Source organism: Diceros bicornis, chromosome 37 (genome assembly GCF_020826845.1).
Source record: "Diceros bicornis minor isolate mBicDic1 chromosome 37, mDicBic1.mat.cur, whole genome shotgun sequence".
Classification (NCBI taxonomy): Eukaryota; Metazoa; Chordata; class Mammalia; order Perissodactyla; family Rhinocerotidae; genus Diceros; species Diceros bicornis.
This window is the reverse complement of record NC_080776.1, coordinates 19,334,892-19,346,550: the sequence shown is the minus strand read 5'-3', so window position 1 is coordinate 19,346,550 and position 11,659 is coordinate 19,334,892. Positions and strand designations below refer to the sequence as shown.

The window sequence follows — 11,659 nt, the reverse complement described above, 5'->3', positions numbered from 1 at the left end:
AGGAACAGAAGTTCTGATGAGCTAAAGCTCATCTTGTGGAGAATGTTGAAAAACATAAATCTTCCCCCCAAATCTCTGGTCTGTCTTCCTGAAGTGTTACCTAGAGAAAAGTATTTCACAAATTGCAAAGGATGTAACCTGCAGAGACCTGGTGGTCACCCTACTTGGAGGCCAGGATCCCCAGGGACACGCCCGGGGACTTGCCCTCAGGTGCATGTGCTCCGCCTTCCAGCCACAGTGAGATGGGCACTGATGCCCCTGGTTTTCAGCTCTCATTTGATACCACACAGGGAACCAAACATTAACAAGGCCTTAGAGGCCCCTGTGAGCAAACTCAATATGAAAGCCTCACGCAAGCTGTGAAGTGATACGGCCCTGTGCAACCATCACCATCTCCTCAGCATGAACTCTGGGAGGTGAAAGTCCCCGTAAGAAGGTTTGAGAGCGTTGTCCCTATTAACTATGCTGTGGGTTGTAAGTGCTTGGTGGAGGAACTCGGTTGATCAGAAGTGAAATGCTGGCAGGCGAAGCTGATGGTCCTCTCTTAGAGTTGAAGTGGGATGTGTTGACTGCTCCTGAGGGAGGTCTTTTGGTGGGTTGGTTTTGGGGAGCCACCAAGATGTGAAATTGTAGCGTGGGGAGTCTTACCTTGTCCTTCACACCTTCTGGAAACCCGGTGTCAGACGGGGTTAGCAGGCTCTGAAAGATGTGGTGAGGACAGAGACATGGCCAGGGGAGAACACCCCGTATAAGCCCAGGAGTAGCTGCCGGGCTGGCTGTCCCATTCCTCTGAGGGGCATTTTTGGCGAATTCTCATGTAGCATTACTCATTTCCTCGGAGTGGCTCTAGCCGCCAGAACGACAAGGTGTCAAACACCGCGGCCCTCAGAGGGCTTTCACAGTCATTACCTTGTCTGATCCTTAGAAATAAGGAAGGCGGGGTAAGAACCACACGTTACCAATGAGCAGCCTGACGCCACGTCCCGGGATTTTCTGGCAGGGGGGAGGGTACACCCGATGGGTGGCGGTAGGAAGTAGAACTTGTACTAAAGTATGAATCCAGCTCTCAGTGTGGCCACTTCCTGTCTGATGTTTGACTCCTGTGTTCACCCAGAGAAACGGCAGTCACAAGTTCTGACCTTATGGGACCCCGTCATCTCTGGAGAACCACAACATACAAGTAGACTGAACTACCTCGAGATGATAATAAACAAGATGTTTACTCTTCAGATGAACAGACGTTCAGATAAACATTCAGATGAAGTGTTTTTGGCAAGAGCATGTCCCTTGCCATCACCCCAGAGAATGGAGATCACTTTACTGACAAGGATTTACTGACAAGGATTAACACACAAGTTGAGGATGGGGTTGAGGACCATGCTACAAGGCGGCCTGGAGGACAGACCTTCTTTCAGGTGCCATTTAACATGGTGCTTCCATATTCTTTCACCTTCATTATAATTTCAGTCTAGCAACTTCCAAATACTGCTGCCAAGTGCTTTAATTTATCTTAGAGTGTTGATAATAAAGGATCAAAGAACCAAAGAGAAAGGATGTACTCCCCAAACGTTATGGCCTAAAAAGTGATGCTGTTAAAAGGTGTAATAAGAATTCCCTGTCTACTCAGACAAGGGAAACAAAAGAAAAAACAAACAAGTGGGACTTCATCAGACTAAAGAGCTTCTGCAAGGCAAAGGAAACCAGGATCAAAAATGAAAAGACAACCCACCAGCTGGGAGAAGATATTTGCAAACCATATATCCGACAAGAGGTTAATCTCTGTAATATATAAAGAACTCACACAACTGAACAACAAAAAAACAAAACACCCGATCAAAAAATGGGCAGAGGATATGCACATTTTTCCAAGGAAGATATACAGATGGCCAATAGGTACATGAAAAGATGTTCAACATCACTAATCATCAGGGAAATGCAAAACAAAACCACACTAAGATATCACCTTACACCCATAAGAATGGCTATAATCACCAAGACAAAAAATAACATGTTGGAGAGGCTGTGGAGAAAAGGGAACCCTCGTTTACTGCTGCTGGAAATGCAAACTGGTGCAGCCTCGATGAAAAACAGTAGGGAGATTCCCCAAAAAATTAAAAATAGAAATACCTTATGATCCAGCTATCCCACTTCTGGGTATTTATCTAAAGAACTTGAAATCAACAGTCCAAAGAGGCTTATGCACCCCTATGTTCACTGCAGCATTATTCACTATAGCCAAGAAGTGGAAGCAACCCAAGTGTCCACTGACAGACGATTGGATAAAGATGTGGTGTGTGTGTATATATATATATATATATATACACACACACAATGGAATACTACTCAGCCATAAAAAAAGACAAAATCGTCCCATTTGCAACAACATGGATGGACCTGGAGGGTATTATGTTAAGTGAAATAAGCCAGACAGAGAAAGATAAACACTGTATGATACTGTATGATTTCACTCATATGTGGAGTATAAACTAACACAGACTGAGAGAACAGTTTGGTGGTTACCAGGGGGAAGGAAGTTGGGGGGGTGGGCACAAGGGGTGAAGGGGCACATTTATATGGTGACTGACAAATAATAATGTACAACTGGAACCTCACAATGTTATAAAGTTTTATGACATCAATAAAAAAAAGTTAAAAAAATAAAGATGTAATAATACTTCACTGTGAAACAAACTAGGCAAGGGAGTCCTGTAACGTAAATGATAATCACATTCTTGACACCAAAAATAAAACCCTGAGTAGGAAAAATGACTTAAGAGAGGCACTTATGTTAATTGTTTCCATTACAGTCTGTGACAAAATTTGTGCTGGTGTGTCTCCTGACGGGGCTGTTCACAGTGACACAAACGCAACTATCTATAAGACATTATAAAAATGGACAATGCTGTTTCTCCAAAATTTTATTTTAATTTAAATTACAGGGCCAGCCAGGTATTCTGATAAGAAATTTACTTTTCCTCAGGAGAAAGGAAATGCTTTCATGGCATTGTTAACAATTGTATACATCTCACCTTTTTTTTAAGGGTTAAAAATCACATTGAGTAACTGACTTACAGTAAAACTAAACCTTTATAAGACAAAAAGAAACCACTTCCAGTATAATAGTTTTGGTAATATGAATATATTAAATGATCATAACTTCAAATGCAACTTTTCAACTTTGAATGTTTTAATATTTTTGTTTAAAAACAAAGTAACCCAAAAAAAGTCTTAACTCTCTCCAGATTCCAATGCGCTAGTAACACATCGATGTTTTCTCTGACATGCTGCACCCTCACTGTTTCCCACACAAAGGGCTCTAGTGCTGATGTCACTGCCAGCGTGGAAGCTGTTCTATTGTTCCAAGTTCTAAGAACCAGCTCGGCGAGGAAACCTTTCCTCCACTTGGTGTAACTGATGTTTTCACACTACATCCTGATACGTGGCACTAGACCACGAGAACCAGAACATTTCACCACAGCCACGTCTGCCTTCCTAAACATTGGATATTTTCATTTCAAGGAGCTTGGATTGCTTTCCCTACTTCCAATAGAAAAACATGAATTATTTTACACAGATTTCGGTCAAGACAGCCTTGGAAAAACCAATTATAATGTAGACTGTCATCTTAAAGAGAATAAAATACATCTGTATTTTCTGGAGCTATTTTTCTAACTGGTGTTCCTAGAAGGAGGTCTTAAAACCTGCTGAAACCTCACTTGGGAGTCTTGTTTTACTGGCTGATACATAATTCAGTTAGTAAGAGAGGCTAGCAAAGGATAATTATATAAATTTCTTAATCAGCTACAGCCATGCTGAACTTGAACTGGCAAACTCAGATTTGTAAGTTGTTAGTTGTGATCTTTGCATCACTAAGATGAACAGACACCATTCTAAGAACTTGACACTGATATATTCTAGGAGAAGTTGTTCTGCCGTGGTCACAGTAACAAAAAGTGGTGCAAAATCAGTTACTTTATAAATACTGATAATTTGCAGCATTAAGGAACAGGACGTTAAAAAAAATAAATTTCCCCATAGGACACCTATGACTAGAAACTCTTCTTTTCCTAAGAGAAGCCAAGGTTTTAATTATTCAGTTTCACAACTATTGTACTGGATTACTTACTCTAAGAAAGAAAAGGTGCTCTACAGAGGTTCCCACACACACAAAGAATCGGCATTAATTTAGCATAATCGGTATCATTCATAGACCTGGCAAACTCATGACTCATTTTAAATGAATAAGGCCAATATTATGCAGGAAAGTGTAGCTGATTGAGTTCCAGGTCTGTATTTTAGTCTATCGATGGCACCCCATCAGATAACTGAATACAAAGGATTGGTTTACTTTTTTTTCTTTTAATGCTGTGATACTTAAACGTTAAATCAGCATTTTCATGTGATCTGAAGTATTTCAATTACATACGAGCATTCATTTTTTGCAAAAACTCAATATTAGGTAATAGTTACATACTAATACAATAACATTCCTCTGCTGTACAAATTAAATCATTTAAAAGAAATGAGCATTCTAAGAATTATATACAAAAGAAACCTGTAAGCATTGTTGAAATGAAATGCAAGATGTCGTTGCTAGCTCTACTGTTTTAAAATACCTTCAAAAAGTAAAATTAACAAATACCCTTCAACATATCCAGGTTTACAAGTCTCAAGAAAATCAAACGTCAAAAAATTCTAGAAAGCTGTGAAAAGCATATATACATTTTCCTTATGACCTTATGAAGCTTCACACTTTCGAGAAGTTGCTAAGTTTCAGTATCAATTTATTCGCATGCCAACTTTATCCGCCCCAAAAGCTCACATCTTGGATACAGTTCCCCTCTGATTCCAAACACAGCTCTGCACAATCTTCCTTTAGTGAAGGCAACAATCTTACCAAGGATCCGCGCTCAGATCTTTGACAAAGATAAATGCAAACACGGAGGTGTGATCTGATAATATCAATGCCCTCCTTCCCTAAACCACTGTCATCCATGCATTTGCCTTCATGAACCCAGCCATGTTCAGAACTCCTACAGCCAACGGAGTCTTTGAATTCTGAAATGACACAAAGATCAAGAAAAAGTCCACGTGTGCTCTAGTGTGCAAGAAAGCAGCAGCTACGTTCTCCAACTTGGACTAAATAAAAACAAAAAAGGTAAAATGAAAAACCGTTCACTTAACAGCAGATTAGTAGTAATGTTCCTCATGAATCGATAAGAGTGCCTGATGCTGAATAGCTAACAGCAAATGCTGAATTTGGATTTAATATTTTAGATGTTTATTGGAAATTAGGCTTCTTGCTGAGCTGGTCTCTTCAAATCCCTGATCTGTTTAACTAAATAGGTCTTCTCATCGTTAAATTGTTCGTCCTCGGTCCTGTCATTCTGAAACTTGCTGAGGAACTCGATGAGTTTGGTCTGGTTCTTGAGGAGGATGTCTAGGATGGGCTGCGTCTTGTTAGGATTGGCTACAAACACCTGCACGGAGAGAAATCAACATCAGTCACAGGGAAGAACCACACAGAGCCGCGTGCGCTGCAGCTAGCAGGGCACATGCAGTACACAACCAACATTCCTTGGGGCACGTGGTGAAGTCAGGAAAATTACTCCAGGTTTCTGGTTTAGAAGATCTTATTTTACAATTTGGAAAAAAAAAAGAATTACATGTTTTAGCACAAAGAGGACTGACATATTCATTTATGCTCTGAAACTTAGTAGCTGATATTATATATATATATGGACTTTGATTTTAGGATAAAATGGGCAGAAATTATTTCTGGGCACAGAAGGTCAGAATGGATTTTAAGAATAAAAACCTCCATGTAAAACACTAAGAAATGGATTCCCCTTTACTTTGTGATTAATAATCTTCCATGCCAAAGATAAATGACACTCCTCTATAAATAAACTTTTCTTGTTTCCAAATACAAATGGTACACCCTGTTTCTGGGTCTATTTTTCTGTTTAAGTGTTGTATCACACAAATATGAAAATTAACTGAACTGAACTGTATCACTTAGATGACCAAAATGAGGCTAATAATATTTCAGAAATTTGTAAATGAAATGAGACTAACAACTCTAGAGGAAAACATTGTTTATGGTTTTAGTACTCTACCTTAAAAACGTGAAAGGCCTCAAACTGGATGTTACGACTTTTGTCTCGTAGAAGGTTCATCATTAATTTGAGGTTCTCTGGTTTACTGATGTATTTTGTCATAATTGTGAAGTTGTGTCTGTCTAATAGTAGTTCACCGAGAAGCTGAGGAGACATTTAAACAATTACTCTTACATTATCATTAAGATTTGAAGTAAAACCAAAGTTTACAAAAGAATTCATTTTACAATCATCATTGTTAAGCATAGAATATTAGTAGGCACTCAAAAGACTGATGAGCTAAACTGAATTATGACCTAAAAGGCTATCGAGTGCCCACTCTCTGCCCCTTGAACACCCACCTTTCCTTTTGGGGTTTAAGCCTATGGTGAGTTGGACACTGTTCTCTGAAGAGGACACTCAAGGCCCATCTGGCCCAGAATCTGAGACTGTCAGAGCCTCCTCTTAACATATGCATTGTGTCATCTCACTAAAAAGAAACTATCCAAGAAAATGGTCAGAAGCTAGTTATTGATAATTCCTGTTTAACTAACTACAAACTTCAGCTTAATTTAAAAATGTTATTTTTTACTTGATTTATCTGAACTTCATGGACAAAGGGTTTCATGTCCAAAGTTTTCCATACACTTACCCCTAAACATGCCAAAGTTGTTGTTTTATCATATCTGACTCAGAAAGATTTATAAAAATGAATACTTTTCTGTTCCTTTTTAAGCAAAGTACCCTGAAGATACTCCAATTTTTTCTTAGTGACTCCTCATCATGACTAACAACATCAATTAAGGTAAATAAAGTCTGTGCCTTCAGCACTGAGTTCTACAGAGTTGATCATACCACATCAGCCCTAAACTTTTAAACTGTCACTGCTTGTTTTGAATTTTTCTTTTTCTGAAACCAGCAGTCAACTCTTCATGCTGTCAGTGTGCCAGCTTCTAGTGGAGGTTGAGCGCCAGGCAGTGTGACCTGCAGTGGGGCAGGAGCCAGGCTGCGGTCCTTGTGGGCAGAGGCAGAAGCACAGCGGTGGAGGGCCTGGCCTGGCACCCGCCTGCCTGGGTTTGAACCTGGCCCCCTACTCCCTGTGAGCTATGCAACCCTGAGCACGTTATTTAACTTCTCTGTGCTTCAGTTTCGTCTTCTGCACGATAGGAGTGTATTAATAGTACCTACCTCTCATACGAATGTAGTAAGAAATAAAACCGTGAATCGTGCAAAGCACATTAGATCTGAGTCTAAAGGGAGACACGGAGTGGGGTTCAAGGGAAGGAAAATGCATGAATAGAGCTACTTCAGCGTGGTATAATTGCCTTTGTTAATTCCTTTCTGGGTTCCTGGCTATGTTCTAGATACCTGAAGTTTCTAGATAACTGATCTCTAAGTAAGTAACACATTATCAAACTAAATAAAAAATAACTGGATGTGCAGTAAAACAAATCTATTCTAGGGCCGGCCCTGTGGCTTGGTGGTTAAGTGCGCGTGCTGCGATGCTGGCGGCCCGGGTTCGGATCCCGGGTGCGCATCGAGGCACCACTTCTCCATCCATCCTGAGGCCGAGTCCCACATACAGCAACTAGAAGGGTGTGCAGCTATGACATACAACTATCTACTGGGGCTTTGGGGGGAAAAATAAAATTAAAAAAAAAAAACAAAAAAAAAACAAAAAAAACCAAATCTATTCTAGTTAGGATTTATAAAGAATTTATAGGAAGAATTCAAAAGCACAGAGAGGCCTCACAGCAATCTGAATCACAAAATTTATAACTTTCAAGGTAAGAAACAACCAGTATTTACTCTTTTGAAGACTCAGAAATTAGTATGAAGTATGTGAAGGTTTATAGCTTTATTGGTGTTCATTTTCTATCACAGAAAGCAAAGAAATACTGAAAATGGCTCATTTCAGTTTGGTTGTCTAGAGGAGGATGACTGGTAATTCTTTCAATTTCTTTTAACATAAAAATTAAAAATTGGAAGTCTCGCACAGGGAATACAAATTTGCTGGTAAAATAAATATAGGAATAAATAAATGCCAACGTGGCTGCAAAAAAGACAGTACTAACTAAAATCCATCTTAAAGTCCCATTGGGCCTCACAATTGCTCCACGTGCTCACGAGGCACTAGGAGCTAAAGGGAATTACAGGAGGGGAGGACGTGATTCATGCCCACCACCAGATCTCACACAGGGCCGCCTCAAGCTTCCTTCTCAGGTTGGTGATTCTGAAGCGGCAGAAAGGTGTTGAAAGCCCTTCTCCTTATCTAAGCAGCCCAAGAGTTCAGAATAAGGTCAAAGTCTACTGATTTGCCAATAAAAATTTTTCCCCCTGTGAGGAGGTCCTAGCCCTAGAAGCTACTATCCGAGGCAATCTTGTCTGGCCTCCTTGGCCTTAGAAGACACTGACTCCACGCAGCTGCTCACTTGGCATGACTGCTGGGGAGAGCAAGACACCTTGGCCCTTGGATAAAAGAGGTCCCTGGCACAGGTCCACTTCACTCTGAGGATCACAGGGGATCCTACACTACATTACACTGATGTACAGGGAGGAAAAATTCCTTCAACAGCTGCCAGAAGTATTGCACCCACCCCTGAAACTGAAGACTGTTCTTATCAGCCATTAGAGTCACCAGCAATCATCTAGCTGGCAGACCAGGAGGTGGGGATAGGCTAAGGATCCCCGACACTGGACTGGGGTGGCTGGGAGGCCAGGCTCAAGCAATAGCAATGAGCGGAAAGCACCCCAGCCTGACTGGACTATTTTAGTAGTGACACATTTCCAAGCTGTGGCTATGATTAGTCCCTGATTGTGGGAGTTACAGCCTTAAGGGGAAAGAAGGAAGCAGGTGGCCAGATGGAGAGGATTCTTTTGGAAGTCTGGATGGTAGAGAGTGTTCTCATCAAAAGACACAAAGTTAACAGATGCTCCTGACGTCCTTTAGTCAATTTCCATAGAAAGCTAAGGTCCTCTGGAGTGATCTCCCCATGGTAGGAGGGGAAGCAAGAATGAAGTCTTGATCAGAATGAATTCAGACACCTCTCAGGGGAAGAACCCTGGGCAGAAAAGAAATTTTTTTATTTTTATTTTTATTTTTTTTGAGGAAGATGAGCTCTGAGCTGACATCCGATGCCAATCCTCCTCTTTTTGCTGAGGAAGACTGGCCCTGGACTAACATCTGTGCCCATCTTCCTCCGCTTTTTATGGGACTCCGCCACAGCATGGCCTGACAAGCAGTGCGTCGGTGCGCGCCCAGGATCTGAACCTTCTGGGCTGCCGCAGCGGAGTGCACGCACTTAACTGCTTGCACCACCAAGCCAGGACCAGAAAAGAATTTAAAGTGGACCTGTCAAAAAATATAAATGGAATTATAACTTTTTTTTTCCAAAATCTTTTGTGATTCCATCTATAGGTCCCGTCAGGATGACTTAGTGACACAATGAGGGGTGTGCATTTACTAACTGCAGTAAGAATTTTCTGGAGCAGGAATCAGCAGACTTTCTGTAAAGGGCTAGAGAGTAAATAAAATAGGCAGTGGGCTGGATTTGGCCCATCGGCTGTAGTTTGCCAACCCCTGGAGTCATAAGTCTCAAATTTAAGTTTCCAATGGAACTGTGTATATCCTATTTTGATACAGAGCAGCCGAACCTGTCTATGGTCCCTAGTTTCACCACTCGCACCCGTCCCCCTCCCCACACAGCAAGCCTGTGCCATTTGGGTAGCATCCTAGGGAGCACACCACCTGCAGGGCCTTCATCTAGTTGATACGATTCTAGGTTTTAAAAATACGCTTCAAAATCTAAAATACTGCATTGCTAAAAGACAAAGTCCTCTTCAAAATTTTGTATCTTCCACTTTGGCATCTCTAATTTACAAGATGGTGGGCAGGGGCCCTGTGTGGACCACTGCTGAACTCCATTCCTTTCCACAAAAATCTTGACCGTGGACAAATGTATTTTCCCCCTAAAGGTCTAAGACCCATACCAGCATTATCTTCCTTTCCTCAAATCTAAAATTCAAACACAGGGTAAAGAGAAATTAACTACATAAAGTCAATGATCCATCATACCTTCAGTGACTGTCTTTTTGTCACATAATTTTCCGAATGAAGTAACTTCTCATACTCACTGAAGAACTAGGAGACAAGAAAACACATTCGGGTTATTTTTTTTTAAAAGATTGGTAGATAACACTACAAAGTTTGAGTAAAACTTCTAACACTGCAAAGTCCAATCGGTGCCCAAGCTCGCCTCCTCCCATCTGTTTCATACTCTTCCTCTCATGCGCTCAGAGACCCTCAGGGTGATGCGCGCTGACTATCTCCATGAAGAGGGCTCCTGGGACCGACCCCCTCCCAGCTCTAGCCAGGCCCACAGAGAGCTTAAATCTGGTCCTCTTCCAACACCCAAACTCCATATGCACAAAACATCACTCCCATTCCCCCCACCGTTTCCTCACTGCTGAGCCAGCTCTTATTTCTTGGTGTTAGATGAGAAATTTACTTTATAGACGAGAACTCAACTAGTCCAAAGTACAACCACCAAGAGAAAAGTTACCTCTTCTTTCAATGCATCAAGCAAGGAGAGAAAATAATTAAAAATAGAAGAGAGGAAAAATTCAGCCCTGTGTTAAACAGGTAGAAGCCTGAGAGAAGGTAGGACTTGGGCTCAAACCTGAGTAATGGGAGGGATTTCATTTAGAAATGAGGAGGAGAAAAGAAATTCTTGGGGGATAAAAAGGGAAGAACACATGAGTGAAGACCTGGAGGACGCAAAATGCTACAGATGTAAGAACTGACAAGGTCCACTAGATTCACAACACGGCGCTCTGGAACGGTGTCACTGGAATGGTGAGGAGCAGAAGCCGGATTACAGCAGGGAAGTAGGAAATGGAAACGAGGGACACACAGGGGCCAAGGCCACACTTTCAAGAAGTTAGGAGAGAAGGCAGATTAGCTTTAAGATTTACACACACATACACACACACACGTTTTGTTTTAACTATGGATAGGTTTTAAAAGTTCCAAAATTTTGCAGTACTAGTGTGACTCTGTTGGATATCAGTGCTTTATTGAGGTTTTCCATTGGCTGTGGTGGGTGGCAGACGAAGCCTGCTTTGCAATTTGTCCATGCTAAAACTATTAGCGCCTATGCTTTATGATGGGTCCTCGTCAGCCATTCATCTGTGGTTTAGAGGAGGGATTGGCAAACTATGGCTCACAGCCCGCTGCCCGTTTTTTATAAATAAAGTTTTATTGGAACACAGCCATCCTCATTAATTTATTGTAAACGAATTCTTTTATGTATTGTTTCTGGCTGCTTTCACAGTACAACAGACAGGAGAGCTAACAGACAGCACACGGCCCACGAAGCGTCAATATTTACTATCCGGCCCTTTGTGGAAAAGGTTTTCTGACCCTTGGTTCAGAGCTAATCCAGAACTGCCTGTGCATTACTTCTTCTGCTCACCTCTCGGCAGAGGTGGGATGGTCATCTATTTAGTATGCAAGCAAGTTAGACTTCTCTCTTTTCAGAGAAGGCTGTTAACCCTACCTT

General features: G+C 41.4%; 1 protein-coding gene across 1 annotated transcript in view; it reads right to left on the bottom strand.

Annotated features, from left to right (window-relative positions):
• Positions 1-2,900: 2,900 nt before the first annotated feature.
• CAB39 (calcium binding protein 39) overlaps positions 2,901-11,659 on the bottom strand; it is an 88,042-nt gene continuing 79,283 nt past the window's right edge. Inside the window, exons 7-9 of the mRNA XM_058533182.1 lie at positions 10,174-10,239; positions 6,120-6,263; positions 2,901-5,480 (exon numbers count right to left, since the gene is read on the bottom strand). Of these exons, the coding sequence (XP_058389165.1) occupies positions 5,292-5,480; positions 6,120-6,263; positions 10,174-10,239 (399 nt within the window). The 3' untranslated portion in view covers positions 2,901-5,291. The remainder of the gene's footprint in view (positions 5,481-6,119; positions 6,264-10,173; positions 10,240-11,659) is intronic.